At 40.6% G+C, this 25,078-nt stretch overlaps 1 protein-coding gene across 3 annotated transcripts in view; it reads left to right on the top strand.

Moving 5' to 3' along the window:
• The window catches only part of Adgrg6 (adhesion G protein-coupled receptor G6), a 135,819-nt gene that overhangs the window by 54,445 nt on the left and 56,296 nt on the right, over positions 1 to 25,078 (top strand). For all 3 annotated transcript variants that reach the window (XM_050122232.1, XM_050122231.1, XM_050122233.1), the window contains exons 3-4: positions 15,064 to 15,405; positions 16,850 to 17,473. In XM_050122232.1, coding sequence (XP_049978189.1) covers positions 15,064 to 15,405; positions 16,850 to 17,473 — 966 coding nt within the window. The remainder of the gene's footprint in view (positions 1 to 15,063; positions 15,406 to 16,849; positions 17,474 to 25,078) is intronic.

Here is a 25,078-nt window from a genome sequence, read left to right as displayed (position 1 = left end):
CAAGTCTAATGACATATGATAAAATTCACTCATCTTACAATGATTTAATAATGATTTACATAAAAAAAGTCTTATTGGGTAAGATTTCCCGGATCCCCTGATATTTGTTATCATCTTTTACTTATTATTTTTAACTTCTGTCCTCTTTTAATCTACCAATGATCTGTCTATGAGTATTTCCTGGATATAGTACCTATCAGAGTAAGATTTGTTAGGTTCTTCTATTAAGATATTATTAGTGTTAAAAATTGCCTTTATTAATATTCTTGTTTCAAGAGAATGATAGAGTTTAAGATATTCTTTCAAGCCAAGAGTGACCCGCAGGAGAGGGTGTGCACTTTTTATTTGGCTTTTAACATCACTAGAACTTGTACAAAAATCCGTGCTTTGAATTGAAAGACAGTACCTAAAACTGACATCACTCACGGGGCACATGGGTAGAGGGAGATAGGGCATAGTACTGCCTTTGTCTCCAGCTCCAGCAGCCCGAATCTAATGGTTGAATAATGTGCTTTGGAGGACAGTGGTGTCTTTCACTGAAACACAGAGCGGGAAGTTCCAGGCAGGCAGTGGGCTCTTTCCACTCAAGTGCCAGAGATGTTCCATGCTGGAAGCAGCTGTAGAGATGTTAGAGCTGGGGCAACATAGAAGCAGTTCAGAGAGACGTTTAGACTGGTGGACGTGAGCTACAGGTGTTTAATATGTAGCTCTCCTCCGAGCAGATGTTTAAATATAGAAGACTGAAATGATGAGGTAAGATGCCCCAGAAGTTGGCGCCCTGCATAGTCTCCTGTACAAAGGGATTTTTGTGGACCTTAAATATGATTGATTAAATACAATAGGCAAATGAAAGCCTAGCATGTTAAAGACCTCAGGTTCAATATCTAGGCGCACGCGCGCGTGTGTGTGTGTGTGTGTGTGTGTGTGCCCACGCGCGCACGCACACACACACACAAGACGAGGAGGGAGTGGAAAAAAATGAGAAAATCATATTGACTTCCTTGGGTAGAGAGTGAACTTATTATTTTAACACATAACTTTCAGAAAGACCTGTCATGTCAGTACCTATTTATTTTCATTATTAGTGGAGGATCCATGCCTCAGGTTCCTTATCTTTTCTTGTCAAGATTTGATGGCTGAGTATCCTTGCCATCAAAGGTGTCATAAGCCCCCCCCTCAGGAAACAATATATGTGCCTCAACTTTGTCATTACATGGGAAACTAAATTGCCTTTACTTGAAATTTCCTTTCACTCATCCTCTAAGACGGAGCTCCTTACATAATGCATAAACACCTCAAGTACATAATTATGATGTTTAATTCCAGGAACCAGGGGGGCCCATTCTCATCTGCTTCCCTTCATGGAGAATAGGAAGACTGGATTGTGTTACAGTCTGTCCCCACCCGGAAGCTCCTACCAGCCAGCGCTCCCCTACTTGATGTTCCAAGAAGACCATGAAAGGAATCCATTAATACTTTTCTTTCTGCAAACACCCCCACAAATCTAAATGGTCATGCAGAGCACAGAGGTGATTTGGCTGAAATTGTAGATTCAACCTCCTCCGGCAGAAAGGGAAACAGATGCCCGTAGCTGGGCCCTCCTACACTTGCTCCTAGCAACAGTGAGGTTTGCCTCCACCCGGATGGCCCAGGCTCTGGTGAGCTTCTGCTTTTAGGCCTGGGCCTCAATTGGAAACACGCTAGGCTATTTGCTCGGTCGACCACCCAGCCCACCCACTTTTGGTGGTTTGGCTTCTGTCCTGTTTGCCTGCAGGTGTGACCTTACCCTTCTAGGATGAGTCTCCCGACCATTTTCCTGAAGTTTAAAAATACAACTGGCTCAGAGAAGACAGTAAGCAAGTAGATTTTTATACACTCCTGGAAACTTACAATTATAAACGTCCGTGACCTGTATGAACTTTTTCAAGTGTGTTTTTGCTGCGGACCTGGCATTGATGTGGAGGAGCCGGGGGCACAGGGAAAGTGGTTGAAATGCAGGCAAGTTTATTGGGTTGCCTCTGTGTCTGTGACCTGCCAGGAGCTGGGTTAGCACCGCCATCACCTGGCCCCCAACCTGTAATTAGTTAACCATTTCAGCCATGGTGTGGCAGACCCAAGTCCAGCCTGCTTCTTAATAGGCATGTTAAGCCCATGAAAGTCATAAACCATTTTCTTTGTGACGTGAACTGGTTGGCACAGAGAACACGCTAACTTAGCTATATTAAGTAGAAAGGAGCTGATTTTTTTCCTGATGTAACCACACTTTAAATCTTCATGATCTGTCATGGCTTGTTCTATAATTCCAAGCCAGCAATATTCAAAATAGCACAATAAGTACTGTTAGCAAGATGTGGAAAATTTCTTGAGCAGCAGCGATGTACCCCAGGAGCCAGGATGTTTGCTTGCCGTTAGCTTCACTTGTATTCAACCTGTATTGGCTGTCCCTTTGGGACTTGGACTTAGGGTTTCAAGTAGAACATAAATAGGCTGGGTCCCATGAACCCTCAAAAAGCCCCTCTTGCCTCCTGACCTTCGAAACTGTGTGTCATGATTCTGTTCCTTAGGGAAATGCCAGATATCCTTGTAATTCTTCTGCAATGTTCTCTCCTGTAACGAAAGAGCTGGGGCTCTGTTGTGCATGAAGACTGAACCTATAACCCATACCAGGGTTTTAAAACTCTTTTTTTTTTTTGAGGTTTGGAAACCAAGTCTTCTGTGGCTGCTTACTGTTAGAAGAGGGTTAATGGAAAAGCCAAAATCAGAGGTTCTGTGATATGCTGGTAATATGGCCGACTCCCACAGTCCGCATAGATGGTTTCAAGTTGACTCAGTCTGCCTTCGCTCATCTGAAGGACAGTAATCGTTCACTAAATGCTGTTTATTGTTATATTAATTTCTCTGCCTCTCTTGTGTTGTGTCATGACAGTATGGTAGGGGATTCCATGACTGTGGTCTGATTTTAAAGACCGGGCCTTCAAAGGGTTTTTTTTTTTGATCCAGAGAAAAGCTGGGGAGTTTCCAGCTCAGCTTTCTGATTGCATTTGTCCTCCACACTGTGATTTTTCACAGTGATGGAAAATATTTAGTATCAGCTAGGCCCTGTGATATAGTTAGAATAAGGTCTGAAGAAACTTTCAGAAATCCAATTTGAGACTTTGCAGGAAATTTTTAAATCGTCTTTTTCGCTCTTTTGTCTTTCATAATAACCTTTGCTAACATATATATATACATATATATATTATGCATATATATACATGTATGTATGTATGTGTGTGTATGTGTGTGATGCTGGAAGTCCTTCTGTATATGTTTTGCTTTTATTGGTTAATGACTAAAGGAACTGCTTTGGATCTATAGCATGCAGAACAAATCTAGGCAGAAAAAACTAAACTAAATGCTTGCGAGAAAGAAGGCAGAGTCAGGAGACATATAGCTGCCAGAGGGGAAAGAAGCAAGCCACCAGCCGGAACCTTGCTGGTAGGCCATGAGCCTCATGGTAAAATATAAAATAATAGAAATGGGTTAATTTAAGAGATAAGAGGGAGCTAGAAATATGCATAAGCTAATAGGTCAAGCAGTGTTGTAATTAATAAAGGTTCTGTGTGATTATTTCGGTTCTGGGCAGCCAGGAACAGACAAGCAGCCTTCATACGTATATATGGAAAATTTATATTGTTCAGTATTTTTAAAGTAATTGACTCTGTCAATGCACAAAAACAAATGGATAGCATACTTAAACAAGAATTCCTCATGTATAGAATGGTCATACTGAACAAAAATCCTACTTAAAGGTCTATATTATAGGATCTTTACACCAGATTTCCCTATTGCTAAGAAGTTTGCAAAAAGAAATATTCCATAATGAGACAAAGCATTTCAATTGTGCCTGCAGTTTGCTTTCCTCTAAACCTTCGCTGTTTAAAGTGATTCCATTTATGTGCACAAACTGGAGTGGCTTTTTATAATTATGGTCTCAAATTAAAGGCTCAAGTGGAAAACCTGAGCTAACCTCCAGCCCTATCCTACCAACTCCCGTCTTCACATATGCCCTCCCACCTTATTGGGAAGGTAAATTTGCAAACCCCAAATTTGCCCTAGCTGTTAATTTCAGGTTCATCACCTGCACCACATTACATGGAACAAATAGGAAGTAATAACAGTCACCAGCTCTTAAAGTTTGTGTTGCCCACACCTCCCCGCTGACCACACTCTGTTGACTGCATGCGAATGTCTAAAAGAAGATTGACCATCATGAACTCAGGCACCCAGAAAACTGAATGGATGGATGGGTGGGTGGGTGAATGCTAGGAATGACGATAGCTAACAAATTGTGCTATAAAATGACAACCAGAATGGAAGGATCTCTAAAATGCTACATTTGAGCAGCCATTGCAGACCAAGAGTAGTTCCAAGGTGGACAACCCACTAGCTCACGAGTTAGTAACGGGCTGTGTGGCCAATAATGACATCATTGCCTTCCTGGTTTAAGAGAGGCAATTAACTTGTATGAAACGAGGAGTGCCATGTACGGTGGTGCGATTTGGCGGTGTTTTATCAGGTAAGCCAGTTTGGCCCTGCAGAGCTGCCCAGATAATGCACAGGAAAAGCTTCTCTCTGTGAGGCAGTGAGGTGAGATGGACATTAGGTGAGAGTCTCCCATCGCTTCTCCAGTCTCTCTTTGTGGGTAACAAAACACACAAGTGCAGCTGACCTTTGATGAACACTTAAATGTCACTTTACTGTCCCTTAGTGGCCAGGTTTTGCTTTGGTGGGTTGAGTCCTTGTGAAACTAGTGTGCCCTGCCACTGAGACCACCATCTTGTTTTTAAAGCAGATTTTCAGGGTAGCTGACTCCTTGTCCTCTGTCAAATCCTCAGAATAAGGTGGCAGTGAATATCAAAGGCATTTAGTTCCCTGGGAGGACTGTGTTCATATAACTATGGGAAAATGTAAACAATTGTTGCGAAACAAAACTCTGAGGATTTTACTTTCCCATAAGTAACCCCTTTTTATTTTATTTATTTTTTTACTGATTTTTTTAGGAGGACAGGGCTTGTAAAAGTGTTACAAACTCCACCTCTTTTTGTTGTTGTTGTTGTCTATTGCCACTGTTTCTCCCCACTTTACACATTGTATTCAGCTGAACTAACCTTTTCTGTTCCTGGAGCAATCCAACTTCCTTACACACAGATCCTGGCTAACCAAACTGACCAGAACTTTTCTGCTTCTCCTGCCTTCCTCTATAATTGGTCCACTTCCAAAAATACATGTTTATGCCTCAGGTTTTTGTTTATCCATTAGATATATTTCCCTCCATCCCTTCATTCTTTCCTCTCTTTACTCCTTTTCCTCTAGTTCCTCTTTCTCATTTTTACTCATCTTTTTCTTTTTCTTTTCTGAAATGCTGGGGATCAAATCTAGGGTCTTACAAGTGCTAGTGAAATAGTCTTCCCTGGTCCACATCACAAGCTCCGTGGCACCATTTCTTTGATTTTAAATTACATTATTTTATGTGTGTATGTGTTTGGCTCTATGCTTGTCTGTGTACCATGTGTTCACCACAATAGCCAGGTCCTCCGTGTGGGTATGAGAATTGAACCCAGCTCCTCTGAGCGAGAGGCCAGTACTTATAATTACTGAGCCATCTCACCAGCCTTCCTGATTATGGCGCCACCTCTACAAAGTTTAAACATAGACTATTGCGCTCAGTGACTTGTTCAGTTAAAATAATAGCACTATCTAGTATCAATATATTCCAATAGTTTGTATAACCCACGTAGTAAAACGATGCTATCTTATATGTTATTATACCTTTAGAACCTGGGACTTTGCAGACACATAGAGGTTTCAGAAGTATTCATTGAATAAGTTGATGTAAGGGATGGAATTATGACCTTGACAGAAATGACGTGCTGGGTATGCTATTCGCTTGTCGAACCCAAGCATTTTAGAGCAAGAGATGAAAAACTCTCAAATTTATAATTGCATTTTGATAAGTCTTTCTGGTGGTCATATGGATGGCGAGTTCAAGGTGGCAAGAGTATTAAGTAACTCTGAGACTAGCTACAGAGAATAATCCCAGAGAGAAAAGATAAGAGGCTTAAACTTCATGGTAATAGAAGAAAATTAGATGAAGGGGGTGGATTTACTAAGCAAAGATACAATAAATGATAACATGTGTGAAATGTGGGGAAAGGAAGCGAGAAGGGATACAGTGAGTCCTAGCCTGGATGGCTGTCATGCTACTAACAGTATCGGAGGAGATGCAAACAAAGTAGCCGTGGAATGGTGTTCGGATTGTTGAACCTGTGAGATATCCAAGTAAAGCTATCCAGCAGACATTTGCAAGCAGGGGCAAGGGTGAGGATGTCTGCTGCTGGCACCGGAATATTGTGGAGTCTTTGCTCATGTATGATCATGCAGGGAGAACGAGTAGAGAGAAAGAGCTGGGTGGAGAGGGGTGCTTGAGAGGATGGTGGCTGCAATAGCATTGAATGTCTGCAGTTAAAGAGTGTCAGCCTCTCGGGTCTACATCACTGTCATCTGTGTTCTCTATGTCCACCCCTTTGTCCCCACCCCACTACCCTTTCTTGGCCAGCCTGTCGGCTTCCTTCTCTGACAAAATAAATGACCTGTCTCTCTATCTCCCACTTCTCAGAAAGAAAATCTAACTGAGGAAGTCTGGGATTTGGTTCCCATCAGGTCAGGGTCCACCCCGGGGGCAAGCTGTGCAAATATGGTAATAAGGGCTCCAGAGGAAACAGACACTTTCAGGAGCAACCTTGTGCCTGGAGATTGTCAACAATCTGGTCCAGTGGGCAGAGCCCTGCCTCAAAGGAAGGAGCCGAGCCATGGGCTTAGCTGATCCGTTAGAGTCCCTCTTTCCAGAATTTGAAGCGAGAGAGGTAGCTCATTTATTCATGGGTGTGATGAGATGACAACGTCCTTGTCCACGTGAACAAAGGAGGAGTTAGTTGCGGACACTCCCAATTAATGAGAGGAGCTGTTCTGTTGTCTCTGATGAAACCTTGTTATGTCTACCTTCACCTCTTTCCTTTGATCCGGCTTTAGGGATATTTTTGCTGTTTCCTTTTTCCTTTTCAGTTTTATTTTTGAGAGTATATCTACAATGTTTCTTTCTTTCCATTTCTCCCTCCAAACCCTCCCATACACATGCCCCTACTCTCCTTCAAATTCATAGCCTCTTTTTTTCTTAATTGCGTGTGTGTGTGTGTGTGTATGTGTGTGTGTGTGTATCTCATACCCTAAATATACCTGTTCAATCCATATAATGTTACTTACATGTTTGTTTGTTTTTTTTCTGGGCTGACTATTTGCCTCTGGAGAACCAGTTGGTGTGTTCTTCCCTGTGGAAGTTACCTTTCCCGTTCCCAGCTTTCATCAGTTGAATGTAGTTCTTTGTGTAGCATCGAGGGCTCATGGGCTTTTCTCCATCCTGTTGGTCATGTCCATTGGTGTCATCCTTGTTCAGCTCACAGTCACATTGTTGAGACTTTATGGGTGCAGCTTCTGACGTTACTAAGAGACAATCTTGCAGCAAACTCCCTGATACCCTGGCTCATACAATCGTTCCACATCTCTTCTGCAGTGTTCCCTGAACCTTAGGTGTGGAAGTGTTTTGTAGATTTCTGTTGTTTCAGAGCAAGTCTCGGGTTATTGTTCAAAGGAACATGTTTTAGAATTGCTTGGAAACCTTAACCTAAAAGTTTTGTTTGGGCAGTTCTTAGTGTCAGAGATGATGCTACTGCTGACGGCCTGAGAGCTATACTCTCCATAACAAGAGCAGTAAGATGAAGCATAGTAAAGGAAGGCTGTGGGGGCTGAGAAGGTAGGAGGAGATAGTAGGTGAAGAGACTAATGAGAGACACAAGACTTGAAGCTTCAATATGAAGAATCATCATGAATGTAAGCAGTCTCTTCGGCAGTACTGTAGAAGCTTATTAATTATCTGGTAGAAGGTTCTTGACTTGATTAATCCAGAGTTGTGTGTTTGTAGGCTATGAATATAAGTGGGGAATATGCTAGTCAAGAAGTAGATTATGTAATATAACACTCAGATCATGTTGCTTCAAGTTATCTAATGAGAGACAGGGCAAATTCAGCCTTTACTTGAGGGAGAAGAGATGTCCATGAAAGTAAACGTTGAGTGTGTGTGTGTGTGTATGTATACTCACTTGTTTGTGTGTCTCTTCCTCTTTAAGGAATCCCAGTGTGTATCTACAGAACAAGATGACTCTAGTAAGATTTATAACAGTTCACTTGCTTAATGAAACATTGCCTTTTGCTGTTGAGTATGGAATGTTCTTTTGACAAGGGGATTAACGAAAGACAGGTTTGGAAGTTGAAACATGAACAATGTTACAGAAGACCAAGATGTGTTTGAGGGTGGGGTGCATGGGAATATATTTAGAAGCTGAAAACATTAGCAAGCTGAAGGCTGCCCCATCCTAGAACTTTCAGTTCCACGTCTTGTTAGGTTTCTCCTTGTGTCAAACCTAACTGAACCTATCCAAGTAAATGATTTCCGCTTGAATCATTGTGATAACTTCCTATCAATGCTGCTTTGGAGGTTGAATAATCACAAGAGGAAATGAAACAATCATCTGGTTAGCTTTGGGGGGATGGGTGTCCTCAGGGTTTAGGAGGGAAGCGGTGTCATCACATGGGAAGCTCCAGTAGAATGTGAGAATGGCCAGTGTCAGCCTGGTGGGCCAGAGACCCTCCCCAGTATGGGAATGCTCTCTCCAAAAGCAGAACTTCAGGAGAGTGGTGAGGGAGAGTTGCGTTCCTTGCCAAGTCTGTCACATTAACACAATCCCAGATGTCACAGCCAGATTCCCTTCAGGTTCCTTCCCATCCTGAAAATGTGCCTAGTCGTCAGAAATTAATTAAATAGTTGCCCTGATGAAGCTGTCCATTCTGAACGCTATCAACATGCAGGCCATGTCTGCATCTAGAATGTTATTTTCATGTCATTGATGTGACTTCCATCTGGCAGCTGTTGACTTGAACTGGCAGAAACATGTGACTATCCTAACCCTCCAAGGATTAAACTGGCACTAGAATTCCCAACTGTTGGCTTTTAGGGTTGATCTTCGGAAGCAGCCAGAGCTACTAGATATTTTAAACCTACAAAACAACACATGAGTTCTTTTTCCTTACAGCTTGATATATCACTATACATATTGCAAACAATGACTGAAAGTTATGAATGAAGCAAGCAACTGAAGTTGCATTTTGCTGGACAAGATTTTTATGAGCCACCTGCTCAGACCAATAGCTCTAGCTATCTGAGAATTCAAATAAAAACATCTAATTGTATTCATTTTGTTTGCTTTCTTGTTGCTGCTTTTAAAATAGGGTCTCATAGAGCAAAGGATGGTTCTGGACATTTCTACATAACCAAGGCTGGCCTTAAACTCTGGACTCTTCTGCCTCTGCCTCTCAAATGCTGGGATCACAGGTGTTTCTGACACCTGGGTTTTGTTTACTATTTAGCACAGGATAGAAAAATTAGATCTTAAAAATCAACTACGAATAATTTCTCATTTGTCTTATTTAACAATTGGGATCAGAAGTTCCCCTCGAGGAAAAAATTTAAAGAACATGTGCTTTGGATTTCACAGAAAGAAAGATAAAACATTTCTGAAATTCAAGAAAGAAACTATTAAGATACTGTTCATTGGGACTGGAGAGATGGCTGGGGGTTAAAAACAACTGAAGCTCTCGTAGAGTGCCAGGATTTAATTCTCAGTACCATTACAGTTTCAACAACCATCTGTAACTGCAGTTCCAGGGGCTCCAATGCCCTCCTCTGTCTTCCACAGGCACAAGACACATACATGGTGCACATATGTACATGTAAGCAAAGCATTCACACAGAAAATAAACTAAATAAATTTAATGAAAATTGCTTATTTAGTCAGTACGTCTTTCCTCAAGTTCTATTTGAGGAGAGTTTTTGGCACAAAGGTTTCCTGAAGATGGTTTAAGACTAACTAAAGAATAAGCTTTCATAAGGTACTGACCAGTTAGTGCTAGGCATTTATTTAGGCGCGCGCGCACACAGAACACAGTAAGCTGGAGACTTTTACTTGGGTAGATTTTTTTAAGGAGACATTTTAACTGTGGTTTTACCAAAGACCCACTCAGTGGCTACTTAAGTAGCCAGCTTGTTAGGAAGACTTTTTTATAAGACTTATCTATAAGAGAATATATTAATTTCTTGTATATACATGTGTGTAGATGGTGTGTGTGTGAGTGTGCGTGTGTGTGTTAGAGAGAGAGAAAGAGAGAGAGAGAGAGAGAGAGAGAGAGAGAGAGAGAGAGAGAGAGAGAGAGATGCTTGTGGGTGCATATGTATATAGGAGTACATTCATTGCTGCATATGTTTAGGACAGAAGTTGATGCTGGGAGTTTTCCTCTATTACTTCCCAAACTTAGAACATCTTTCACTGAAAATGAATCCTGTTATTTCAGGAAGACTCACTAGCCAATGTACCTCCATGACCTACCTGTCTCTAGAGTTCTAGCATATGAAGCTATCGATATATGTGACTGTACCCAGATTAACATGAATGCTGAGGATCTGAACTAACATCTTCATGATTGCAAAGCAAGTGCTTTACACATTGAGCAATCTGTCCAGTCACAAATTAATTTTTTAATGGAATAATTCACAGCAGAGGAATCAACTAACATTTGATTACTCCATGGTCAAATCAAAAGCAATATATTATAAAACTTCTAACATTTCAAGTTTATACTTATTTTATGCAATGACACTACTTGTTGAAACTTTCCCATTAATAACTTGTATCTTCCCTTTCCACTCTGCCCTGTATGTTTTCATTGTGCCCATCTGTTTTCCACAAAATCTTCTAAGCTCATATCTTTTATAATTGGTTTGAATTTTGATTGTGCTGCACATTAGAGCTGTAACTCTGAGAACATTACATAATCTCTTTAAGTGGTATTTGTTTCAACCAAAGGTGGAAGTGGGCATAGCTTCCATGGTTGTTATGATGTTGATTAAGAAAATATATAGCAAAAACCATTCATAGTGAAGTGATTTTTGACTTTGATGATTATATTGCTATTGTTACTGATGGGATATTCCATCCATTGAAATAATGGCTTTGCAATAGCATTATCTGGGGATGCTGTCTGGCCACTGGAGGTAGGTCACGTGGAAGGATGGTTTAAAGTAATTTTAATTTTCTTTACTGCTATGTTATTTGTCTCTTTTCCAAATTACTTTCTGAGGGCTAATGAGAGTCTACCAAGGGGGGTGCTATTTTAGCTGTTGTAAATTATGCATAGATTTTGAGTTGTAGTAATGTGTTATGATACTCAACACTTAAATGTTAGTACCACATGCCTTACACAAGTCCCAAGATGCTTGACTATAAACCCGTGTCACCCTCCTGACAACCTTGGGAGTGGTATTAGTTCTTTATTACCTGTGGTGCAAAAGAGGAGAAACTGAGGCATGAGCTCGGGTCAGGGGCGAACAGCACGTTTCAGTGGACAAAAATGCTTGTTACACAAACCAGGACCAGAGTTCAATTCCCAGATCCCACAGGGGAAGTAAAGTGGAAGCTGTCCTATGTCCTTTTCAGGCTTACTGTGACATGCACACATAGACACACATAGACACACACATACACACAGACACACACACACACACACACTTACAAACACACACCACAAATATTTCTTAAAATTAGGTCAATATATGTAAACAGTTTTAAAAGTCAAACTTTAATTCTTCCTACTCTCCAATCAGCTTTTAGGGAAGAATTTGATGAGTGAATGCAGGAAGTGTGGCATCTAACTTGGGTCTTAGATATCAGGAAATGTATCTCATCTTAGACAAATAATGCCCCTTCCTGAATATGCTCTAGTAGCATAGAACTTGGTAGAATTTTCTGTTGTTGCTTGCATATTAAATTCTTCTTCTCCTTCTCCTCCTCCTCCTCCTCATCCTCCTCCTTCTTCTTCTCCTCTTCTTCTTCTTTTTTTTTTGCTTTCTTTTTTTAAAACTCTGGTGTCTATTACTATGTATAAATTCTAGGTTAGGATGACTTCTTTCTTTTCGGAGCCCAGGATTCAGTGTAAGAAATTCAACTTATCTGAGAGGCCCAGTCATCTTAGCCATGGTTATGCATGAGTTAATTATAAGAAAGAGTCCCAAACCCTATCCGGAGACGTGACACAGCCCACGTTCTTCACCCATTTTTCAAGCATGCATTTCCTTTGACTTGGGTTTATACACTGTGTGTAGTCATTCTTTAATTTGGATGTATTTCTGTTCATTTAAACTGTTCTTTCGTGTCTTTACAAACTTGATGTCTCATGTGTCAGGAACACCCTGGAGTATTTCCAAAAGGCTAGATAACTTACCAAGTAAGTAGCCTTTGTTTGTTGAGTTTATAGACTTATGGGAGAAGACAGACAGTGAGCAAATAATCCCACAAGTAAAGTAACACGAACCTCCCCTGGTAGCGCTACAAAGACAGGCATGGAACATGATGCTCTCGGGAGAGATAAGAGAAGGTTCAGACAGACACTTGACAATCATAGTTTGTTTTCTCTTTTTTGTCTTGGACCATGCCCAAGCTGTCAGAGACTCAGAAAGAATAGAGGAAGGGTTAGACCGACCGGATGGGGAACAGAGTTTACAAAACTGCACAACACAAGCTAACCCCTGGGAATAGCAGCAGGGAAAACCTGACTTGGGCAGGCTAACACCTCTCAGGCTTTGAGTGCATCACTGAATCATAGAAGAATAAATGACACGTGTAATAGCGGCCCCTGGAGAAAAGCTGTTGCGTAGTCACTCTGCTCCACCCAGTCAAAGAGGAAGGAAAGCGGTTTACACTGTAGAATTAAAGTGTTATTATTTAAAGCTTCGTGTGTTGGTTTTCTAGTAATTCATTTAGAATGTTGTGTGAACAAGATTTCTACTACTACTACTACTACTACTACTACTACTACTACTACTATTATTATTATTATTATTATTATTATTATTTGGTTTTTCGAGACAGGATTTCTCTGTGGCTTTGGAGCCTGTCCTGAAACTAGCTCTGTAGACCAGGCTGGTCTCGAACTCACAGAGATCCGCCTGCCTCTGTCTCCCAAGTGCTGCGATTAAAGGCTTGCGCCACCATCGCCCAGCTCTACAAATATTTTTTTCTACAAATATTTTTAAAGCATGAATAGTAACTAAAGAAACAGTTGTAGATGAGGACTCAAGAGACCTTGTTTTCTCATTCCAGCTGGTAGCCAGGCTTTAGTTCAGAATACCAGAAAAGATCTTCAATATTCCAGACTCTCTTCCATGCATACATTCACTCAAGTAACACTGACTGTGAGCTCCCCTGGCACATTGAGAAAATAGTGGTGTGCAAAGGAAACCTTGCCTTTGGCCCGTGCAACTGACAGTTCAACGTCAGACAAAATATTCATTGACCATGGTCCTTCTTTTTGCTGTGTCCTTTGGCTGAATTGTTTGTCTCGTAGAATGCGTATGGCAAGTGCCCTAACTTTAGTAAGATTTCTGTTAAAATGCCACCTTTGGAGAACTGCACAAGGTCTCCTTTATCACATCTTTCCTTTGTTTTACTCTTCTTCCCATCTTTTGTCACCATTTGTCTCCGTTGTGTTTCCTTTGTCTCTGGTGAAATACCCTGACCAAAAGCTACTTGGGGAGAATGGGTTTATGCTGCTAACGGTTCCAGGCTACCGTCCACCATTGCAGGGATGTCATAGTAGCAAGGGCTTGGGACAACTGATCACATTGTGTCCATAGTGAAGGCGTGGAGAGGCATGGATTAGTTGACGCATGCTTGTCCTCAGCTCCTTCTATTCTTCCATATAGTTCAGTGCGTCCTGTCTAGGGAATGGAGCCACCCACATTGGATAGTCCATTTACCTCAATTTATGTAATAAGACAATATCTGAAGCAAGCCCACAGACTCTCTTGGTCTAGACAGGTCTGTGCTGGGAGTGTATTCCTGGGTGATTCTGGATTGTGTCAATCTGAAAATTAAAACTTTCACACCACTTTTCGATATTCTTTAGATCTAACCATGAAATGTTAATCTTTCATGTAAAGACTGTCAGTCTTGATTTTTGGTATTCTGTATAGAACAATTTTTAGCATGTCCTAGGCAATAAATATTTGCTGAATGTATGAGTAAATGAGATGATCACATAAGTGATAATCACCAACCATGATAAACAAAATGAGCAGTGATGAGTCTTTTGATTTTGAAAGGTAAACTACTAAAAGATAAGATAATTTTTTATGCTTTTGTTCTGCTTTGTATTTCAACATTTATTTCCCAAGAGTTTCTCTTTATATATTTCCATATATTATATATATTTATATATTCTCTCTCTATATATATAATATATTTATTTAATATTGAGTACTACCTGCATGGTTTCATACCCCTTGTCCCCAGAAGTGTCTCTCTGGGGTAGCTATTCCTAGCATACCTGACAAACTTGAGTGAGATCTCCCAAAGGCTCCTTAGTCTTCGTATACTCTTTGGAATCATCTGCCATGTGTGGTACCTACAGAGCTCCTAGCATGAGAAAGTTCCTCTACCTTTTGCTGGGTTTTCAGAATTTCAAACTTTGCTCTCTGAAATTTTGTATTTGTCTTTATTTTTTGGAATACTCTCGGCATTTCTTTTCCTCCCTGAGATGCTTTCACTTCCTCTTGATTTTCATGATTTTTTTATTTTTATTTTTATTTATTTATTTTTATTTTTTTATTTTTTTGGTTTTTCGAGACAGGGCTTCTCTGTGGTTTTGGAGCCTGTCCTGGAACTAACTCTTGTAGACCAGGCTGGTCTCGAACTCACAGAGATCCACCTGCCTCTGCCTCCCGAGTGCTGGGATTAAAGGCGTGCGCCACCACTGCCCGGTTTATGTTTACTGTTTGATTGCACCCAGTAAAAGGTATCCTTGTTTTATTATTCAAAATCTGATCCCAGCCCTTCTCTCTCTCTTGTTTCTAACCAACAGTGTGGGGATGTAGCAACTGCAGGATTGTCCTATCCAATCCTTCTGGAACCTTTACTTCTCCATGCTACCCTAACGACTACCCTAACACCCAGTCTTGCTCGTGGACCCTCCGAGCCCCTACCGGCTACATCATTCAGATAACGTTTAATGACTTCGACATTGAAGAAGCTCCCAATTGCATCTATGACTCACTATCCCTTGATAATGGAGAGAGCCAGACAAAATTTTGTGGAGCAACTGCCAAAGGCTTGTCATTTAACTCAACTGTGAATGAGATGCATGTGTCTTTTTCAAGTGACTTTAGCATCCAGAAGAAAGGTTTCAACGCCAGCTACATCAGAGGTATGTAAACCACAGATGGTGCCAAGCTTCTGTTTCCATTTAGCATGTGCTGGAGGACAGAACTATACTCTCATGTGAATGTGAATAGTCAGGGTCAAAACTTAAGAGTGAGAACCTATTAATAGACCCTGAGAATCCTCAGCATCAAACTAGAACTACTAGATCCAAATGCTGGTTTCAGAAGAGCTCAATTCTGGATAGTCTGTCTACAGAACACTTTTATTTTCATTTTTTGTTTTTTGTTTGTTTGCTTGTTTGTTGTTGTTGTTGTTGTTGTTTTGTGTTTTTTGGTTTCTTGAGACAGGGTTTCTCTATAGCTTTGGAGCCTGTCCTGGAACTAGCTCTTGAAGACCAAGTTGACCTTGAATGCATAGAGACCCTCCTGCCTCTGCCTCCTGAGTGCTAGGATTAAAGGCATTCACCACCACCACCCCCGGCTTCATTTTAATTTAAAGTCAGTTCTTACTTTATAGCCATGTCTGGCCTGGAACTTGCTAAAGACAGCAGGCTGGCTTCAAACTCACAGAGACATGCTAGCTTTTTCCTTTCAGGCATGGCACATGCCCAGCACAGCGTAAAATAAAAATAAAATTAAAAAAAGGGGGGGGGGTTCTAGTAATAATGAAAATCTGTAATTCTAACACCTTCCCACTAGAAATCTTGAACATACCCATTTAGAAATGATTTTAGTTTGGCCATAAAAGATACTTCCCTAAAAATAATTTTACTAGAGGACAAACAAAACTAGTGCATAAGGGAAAGAGGAGGGCACAGACATTCTGACAGGATGAGATTTGTCTGGAAATGTGTAAGAGGGTAACAGGCAACTATTAGTGCAAGTAGAACTAAGTTGTGTTCAGAAAGTATTGTAAAACATAGTGTATTGCAAATACCTTACTCAGGCTAGATATAGTAGAGAGTGCCTGGGACCTCCTCCAAAGCAATGTGCCTTACTCTCTCTGAGGAGTGGATAGGGTGTGGTGTGGAGGGGTTGGGAGGAGGGGAGGAAGTGGGAACTGGGATTGGTATTTAAAATGAAAAATGATTGTTTTCTTTTTTAAAAAACAAAAGTTTTAAAACTCCATAGTATTCAAACAAAATCATCTTGAAGCTAGGTCTTTCTAATTCAGGAATTTTGTTTTTTAATTATTAATGTTTTGAACAGAGTTAAAAAATACAAACAGGGCTGTCGCTCGTTTCATTGTGAAATGAAATCATAATTAAAGATGAACCGGGTGGGATTGCATATAGTTGTTTTTGATGTAGGAGCATTGTTGAAAGGTTGGTGATAAAAGACAGGCAGAGAGGGGGATGAGAAAGCCTCACAGATTAAGTAAAAAGTTAATTAGAAGGAAGTGGTATAGAACCGAGAGACACTAGACGTTTTGCATCTCGGCTCATATTCTGGAATTATGTTTTGACTTTATGTTTTTTGTTTTCCTAGTTGCTGTGTCCTTACGGAATCAAAAGGTCATTTTGCCCCAGACATTAGATGCGTACCAGGTATCAGTGGCAAAAAGTGTCTCCATTCCTGAGCTCAGTGCTTTCACGCTGTGCTTTGAAGCTTCCAAAGTTGGCAGCGAAGATGATGACTGGAGAGCTTTCTCCTACTCAGACGAGTTCTTCACACAGCTTCTGAGTTTCGAGAAGGTCAACAATGATTACTTCCTCTCCATTTCTGGCTCGAGATGCTTGCTGAACAGTGCATTGCCCATGAAGGAAAATGAAGACATCTTCACAGAAAACTTCGAGCAGCTCTGTCTTGTATGGAATAATACTTGGGGCTCCGTGAGTGTACATTTCAAGAAGAGCTATGAAACAGTTCCATGTGATTCCACCATGAGTGCAGTTATACCTGGGGACGGGGCATTGCTGCTGGGCTCTGTCAGAGATGAAATTGCCTCTCTAAAGGGCAGCATCTATAACTTTCGACTCTGGAATTTCACAATGGATTCTAAGGTCCTCACCAACCTCAGCTGTAGTGTGCCCGGGAATGTCGTGGACTGGCACAATGACTTTTGGAGCATCTCAACCCAGGCTCTCAAAGCCGAGAACAACCTGAGCTGTGGTAAGTCTGTGCACACTTAACCTGCTTCATGTCTTTAGCATTGTTCGCTGAATCTGCTCGTCATTAAGAAATGATGCATACATATGTGTACATAGAACCACCGCTAAGATCTCTTAGCTTTAAACCGTGACCAGTTCAGCCCTTTATAGGGTGTATTTGATGATGAACCATGTTTACTCAGTCAAAGTGGGCTTGCCATTCTTAAGTATTCCCACAAAACGTCACATTATTAGTTTATCCTTATCAAAATGTTCAAAATGATTGGCCCACACGTGAAAGCTTCAGCACTAGATTTGAATCCCAAGAAATTCACAAAGTTGTAAATTTCACTCACCAAAATGTTCCCATAATGCACTGGCCTTTTTTCATTCTGGAGCAGAATTTCTATGGTATTACCTAGGCGGTCACTTATTCAGCCAGAGCCAAATATCCAGCTGTCCTTGTACGGTAATTTTTGATTAATCTAGAATTACTGCATTTTTTTTAACACATCACTATTTGCTTGACAGCAAACATTTGTAGTTCATTTCCATTACTGTTGTAATATGAGCAGCGGGGCTGCGTCCCCAGCACCCGGCCACCCGCATGGCTAGCTTATGCCCAGTAATAATTACACGGAAACTGTATTCTTTTAAACACTGCCTGGCCCATTAGTTCCAGCCTCTTATTGGCTAGCTCTTACATATTGATCTAACCCATTTCTAATAATCTGTGTAGCCCACGAGGTGGCTTACCAGAGAGGATCTTAACCTGCAGCTGTGTCAGGTGGGAGAATCATGGCGACTCCCTGACTCAGCTTCTTTCTCCCAGCATTCTGTTCTGTCTACTCCGCCTAATTTTCTGTCCTATGAGGGCCAAGGCAGTTTCTTTATTAGTTAACCAATGAAAGCAACAGATAAGATACAAGACCCACCTCCATCACAATACTCTTTCCTTCTAGGTTGTGTATTAGGAGGCTTTAATTGTGACATCACTGGAAATAGCTGAATTCAAGTTATTATGGAAAATGATTATATGTAACAGAAAGTGTATTGAAATAGACTTCTATTCGGTATTCTTTATAACATAGAAGTTAATTCTAGAAGTCAGGTTTTATTATAGGACTGATTTAAACACCTACAGAAAATGGTTCTGTTATTGATTTAAATGTCATAGCATGAATTCTCAGGCGCTGGTAGCATACATCTTAATTAAAGACAGAGCTATTATTCAAAAGAATTCATTTATGATATTAGAAAAGATCCTTTAGACTATGGTTTAGCAAAGTGAGAGGACTCATAGCAGACAACCAGCGTTGTAAATAACATTTTATATGAGCACAGCTATGGCCATAGATTTATATACTTTAAGTCACTGTGATTACGCTAACAGGGCCAAATTGTTCGATACTGACAGATATGGCATGGCCCATTATCTTAAAATATTTGCCGTCAATTCCTCTAAGTCCGATCATCCTAAAATATTTCCCATTGGTCTTCATGAGCAAGTTTACTGAGCCGGAAATTAGCCCAAAGCTCCCTAAGAATTGTTGAGACTCGCACTGTGAGCAGCAGCGGGAAAGGCATCCAGCTGTAGGAAAGCAAGTCCCTGTGCGCCCTTACACTTGGGAGGGGCAGATAGATTGATATGTGTTCTTTGCCTGCATTCGTTAAACATTGTGAGTTTCTGTGGTAACATTATTTCTAACATCGAAAGATTAGATTTCCAGTAAAATGAACAATTCAATTGTTTGGGCAAACACAAATACCTGGTTGGTATCTCTGCATGGATTACACTGCCAGATATGAGCTGTGGCTATTCCTGTTGAAGAAGCTTAGCATTCACCTCATCCTTCATCACCTTTATATCCTCCCTCCTGGTTTGTTTCTTCCTCTCCAGACTTACATTCTCAGCCTGGCTGCCATTTAAGTGTGCAGATCCCAATTTAGACCACTCCTTTTGCTTTAAATAGGAAAGAAAATGAAGAGTAGAAAAACACATCAATTTGCTAACACACATCATTAATTCATACCTAGGAACCTCAGCTTTTAAAAAATAATTAATTAATACTTTTTTTTTTTTTTTTTTTTTTTTTTTTTTTAGTTTTTCAAGACAGGGTTTTCCAGCAGCTATGGAGACAGTCCTAGAACTTGCTCTATAAACCAGGCTGGCCTCAAGCTCACAGAGATATGCCTGCCCTTGCCTCCCCAGTGCTGGGATTAAAGGCATGTTTCACCACTGCCCAGCAATTAATACTGTTTATAATTGACAAAATTGTTATGTATTCATGTTGCATGATGTTGCCTCTATGCATGCAAAGTGGCTAGTTCAACTTACAACATCATACTCTGTCATTTCTTCATAGTGAAAAGATTTTAAGTTTTCACCATATCCCTTTTAGTGTTTTATATCCGAGGAACGGAACTCAGAGACTGGTTATACCATCAGCACGTTCTAAGCAATTTTAAACACACATTACATCACTTTCAACTACAACCCTCATGCAGAATAGTAGATCCTCTAAACTGTTCACTCCTGAGCTTCTAATCTTCCACTGGTAAAGGCCAGGTGGCCCGCTTCTGCCCCCCAGGCCCTGTGAATCACTGTTCTACTCTGTTTCTGATTTCAACCTCTTGGGATTCCACACATAAGCGAGATCATGCATTCCTTCCATTTTCTTAAATACCACCTTTGAGGTTCTCTTTTTAAGATTACCAGAATGTATCAAATGCAGGCTCACATATCAGCAAGTCATCTGTAAGTCTGTAAAATGATTCCATCGTAAGAGGAGCGCAGTCGTACAGACTCAAGGCGTTTGAGCCTCGTTAACTTTATAGCTGTCTTTTTAACATTGCAGGGTGACCTATTCCCTGCCCGCCTCCCCTGACCATATGTGCTTAGATGTCTTGCAGTGCCTGTCAGTTAGATTGGTGGGAGAAGGAATTTCCTGGTACTTAATCATCAGCCTGGGGCTGAAGAAGACAAGTCACTTATGAACGGACGGGAAATACCTGTACAAAGATTGTATCTCGGCCGCATTGGTTGAGCAAAACTTCAATAACCAAGAAAAATAAAGCGTGTTCTATTAACATTTTAACCTCTTCCCTCTCCCGGAAAATATTGTGGTTTGCTGCTTATGGTCATCATAATTCCACACGTTTTCAATGAGTACAGTAACCAATGGGGAAGTGCAGGCTCATTCCTTGCATTCCAGTAGACTGGCAATGTCTGCCAAGTATTGACTATTCTAGTATCCACTTGTGGAAGGAAATGAATACATTTTCCATCTGTGTGTCGCTGGATAAATTATATAAAGGGAAAGTAAGGGGGTTAGACAGAACAGATTACATTTAATGTTTAAGTATGCTCTCACTTTTCTCACATATTAAATATAAAATCAATGTCATCTGTAACTGTTTCAATCATTTTATAATCACACTGTTTTGTTTTTCTAAATTTTTCTAAGTATTTGGAGACTACCTCTGAATTAAGATTTTTTTTTTCGACTAGTTCATCTTTTTTAAATGAAGTCAATCTGGTCGGTTCTTTACCATTACAAATGCAGTAGCATCGATAGTGGGTTTTTTTTTAACATTATAGCATCTTTATTTTTCCTAGAACAAATTTCAAGCATATCCAGTTTTATGGCCCTCAGGAACATGTCATTTCCTTTGCTGACCCTTTAATTATAGGCACAAGTATTTGCCTGGGTTGTGATTACATTTAAGACATTGGCTAATGCCCATCAATGTTCACAAAGAACAGACAGTACTTTCTGTCTAGTTTTATTTACTTAACTGATTGCTGCTACTCTTTCCTGAGGAGTGGTACAGTATAACTCAATGAACAGCTGAAGTTCAAGCACGTTACATTTATTTATCTAGCATTTCTAAAGCACTTTCATCTCTTAGACATTGTGGATGACTAAGATAGAGATAAGACACAAGTTCCAAAGTACCCAACTTGGTTGTTGCTTTTTTTCTAAGATTTATTAATTTTTCCCTGGACTTTAGGGCCCTCTAAAATTTTGCTCCTGATCACGAAGACCCCATTACTCTCTAAATACCATTTTTTTTTATAATTATCTACTTAATAAACTACAGTCCTGGCTTTCACAGCTCTGAAATTCAATTGCTGGTCCTTAGTTTCCTGCCCAACAAATGACTGAGTTAATCGTTGTTAAATTATTAGATCATTTTTAATGGAAAGTATAATCACTTTATCATGACATCCCATTATTCGTAGAGGGTGTTCAAACTCATGAGCCTAAGTGATCTTCAGAAATAATTTTAAATACAAAATAATGATAAATGTCATAAAAAGAAAACTGAAAAGGTGACTCAGAGGACCTGAGTTTGGATTTTGTTACTAACTCAAAAACCCTATAATCCCAGCAGTAAAGAGGCAGGGACAGGAGGGTCACACTAACCAAGCAGTGTAGGGGAATCAGTGAGACCCAGGTTGAATGAGGGACTCCAAATCAAAAGATAAGGGAGAAAGCAGTCCAGGAAGATACTGGATATCAACTAAGTGGCCTTCATACACACGAGCACATAGTTGTACAAACATACATATACATGAACATACACAACACAGTACAAAAAAGGGAAATGTTTCTAAGAATCATAAAATAAGTTTATAATACATTTACTTATGGAAAATTGTGAAATTCATCTTAGTAACACCAACAAAGAGAAACTTGGAGAGGATTATATTTTTCCAAATCGTTTTTAACTTGCTGTCCTATTTTTGTAAGTATTAATTTAGGTTGTGAGATACGCTGCTGGCTACACGTCAGTGAGTGCTAACATGACCTGTGCAAATGGAGCGACTCCTGTCGGGATCCTTCCTGGCTGGGAGAAGAACAGCGGAGAGAGGAGCCTGAAGCCCTTGATGGTGTTTTGTTTCATTTTTAGTTGTCCTTTTTCCTTTTTTGAGACAAGATCCCTAACTGATTTGTTCTGAAGGTCCCTATGGATCCCTATGATGGGTTCTATCTCTCTTCCTCCCAAGTGCCGAGATGCCTGCTGCCATACCAGCTTCACGCAGTGGGACCGGAAGTCAAGGCTTCACAAGTTGGGTCTTGTCTTGCAGTCTCCTGATTGAACTGTAAACCCAGTCCTAATGATTCATTTGTAAGATTTTTTTCTTTAAAAAAATAAAATGTGACTCTAAATTTTGCTGTTAGGTAATAAGCTTTAAATATCTTTAGGAGACCCAAAAGCCAGACCCATGCAGAAATCACATAAGCACCACTGATGACTGAGAGGTCATTGTCCCAAGAGACCAGTTTGCCTCTGTCACAGTCTCCCAGCTGTAAATTTGTAAACCTACCACACTGGGTAACAAAATGCAAATGAGTAGAAATGTTATGTTTGTGTATGTTTTGGGTATTTACTCAGTTATCTGAGATGGTGTCTCGCTTTGTTCACCTGACTAGCCTAGAACTCCTGGGCTCAAGTCATCCTCCTGCCTCAGTCTTCTGAGTAGCAAACCTATAATGGCATTTCCCCATATCCAGCACTGTTTACTTTTTGTATTTCATGTATTTGTTTACATAGTCCAAGGTATTTGTAATATGAGATTTCCTTTACCATTGTTATTACCTTCTAATTAAATTATGGCACTTGCTTGTATGCCATTTGCATGTAAAAATATTTCAGATGTAATTTCTAGTGCTCTTGAGATACAATGATATCTATCTATTCAGTATTTATACAACACTAGTAATTTGATAAACTTGGCCTTCCCTTAGAAAGAACAACTAATTAAAATATTCAGAAGCAAATGTTTATAATTTCTTCTGAAAGGAAACCACAGATTGAAATGTATACAATGACTCTGATAAAACGGTCAAGATCTTGTTCTAAATCATGGCCCCTCAGCTGATGTTTCCCCGTATTCCCACCTCTGAGTTCCTAGATACGCTAGGGTGGAAATGTAGTTAGCCTAGAAACTTCTTTCCCACAACATTGTCCCTTATCTCTCTTTGTCTTGGAGAGATACCATATCAGTTTCTGAAGCCTCTCAGGAGCCCTGGACTGCCAGCATTGTGTGTAATCTGAGAACTACGGGAACCTCATCCAAGGGTCTCCACTGTGCCGTGTTACAATGGCTGAGATTTCTCCAGTCACATGAGTCTGATAGGCTTGTTAGTTTTCAGAAGTTCTTGCTAAAAGTGCCTGTAGAAGTGGGGGGGGGGGTCTGAAAAAAATGGACTTGCACAAGGGGCACCAAAACTTTGAAGATAAGTTCACCCTCTATCTCTGCCCTTCCTCAACTTTGCAACATCGCATGCCTTTCCCAGGGCACACGCTTGCTTAGGTTTTCAGTCTTCAAAACTCCCCCTTCCTATCTCTGCTTCCTTGCACAACCAGGCTTCCTCCTGCCACATCCACTCTCCAAAAGTCGCAGTCTGACTTTCATTGTTCCCACGAGACTGACACTGATTCCTGTACAGAGGAGTTAGAGGCCCTTTCAGACTTTATCTCTTCAACCTTTCTGTCCCACTCATTGCCGCCACACCCTCCATTCAACTTTCCTTACTTAAATTCTGTGAAGCCACCTTGACCAAGGGCTGCTTTTATCCCCCCCCCCCCAGATCTCTGCATTGGAAACTTAAATATAGCAATAGCTAAAGTTTAATCTGTTCTCTCCTTGGAACCCATACTCCAGTGAACACAGTCTCATTGGTACCTTTTGTTGACTGGTCCCCTTACAGAAAGACAGCTTCTCACGTGTGAACTATAGACGTCCTACAGGCAGATGGCATTCCTTGCCAGACATAGCAGAAGATAATCTATGATCTTTCTGTTTCCTTTCTCCATTTGTGATGTCATCATGCCTACTTTCTCAAGTTGGAAACCAGCAAAGTGTTCTCCCTCCTTCCCTTTCTCTTCCTCTTTCCAATTAGTCACTGAATCTTGCACAATCTATTTCATATTCTCTGTGTCCTTCTCTCTCTTTCAGTCTATCTTCTTGAGACATGTGCTATCAAACCTTAATGTTTAATATTACTTTACCTTCTTGCATCTTTCCAGATCAAAATTGCTATTTTCAAACCCCAGTCTGTAGTCTTACCAAGCACCCATTTGTTTATTCCAATTGCTTTTTAAAAAAGAGTTTAGGCTAAATTTAGCAGTCATTCATACTGGGATTAATTCATTCATAATTTACTTAGTGAAGCCTGAGCACGCATCTACTGTGTATGGGATTTGGTATTAACTACCTCAATGGCCCAGCCATTTGCAGTCAAGAAGGCCTTGCATGGACATATATCTGATCATTTCCACAGTTTTCTGTTACTACTCTAATACAGTAGTGCCAAGAGTGTGCACTCCCCGCTCTCTCCAGTACCACACAGGCACATGTTTTAGAATCCTGTGGCCTCAGAGCTCTTGCCACCTCAGTACCTGTAATGCTGTGTTTCCTGTTCATTCTTCTCACCAAGCTGATGACACAGCTTCCTGTTGGCCACCACCACGGTTGACACTCTTCTCTAGGTACTTTGGCGTATATTACAGTGAGGCTAGCTTCTGATGGTGTCTCTGTGAAAGTCGGCGTGGTGGCAGGAACTTTTCCTCCACATGTCATCCACTGTAGGTAAAGTGTCTGTCTTTGTTGCAG

The sequence above is a fragment of the Alexandromys fortis genome, unplaced genomic scaffold, assembly GCF_014885135.2.
Source record: "Alexandromys fortis isolate MF-2015 unplaced genomic scaffold, M_Fortis_MF-2015_v1.1 scaffold_215, whole genome shotgun sequence".
NCBI lineage: Eukaryota > Metazoa > Chordata > Mammalia > Rodentia > Cricetidae > Alexandromys > Alexandromys fortis.
Note: the sequence above shows the minus strand (reverse complement) of the source record. Positions and strands in the feature narration are given on the sequence as shown.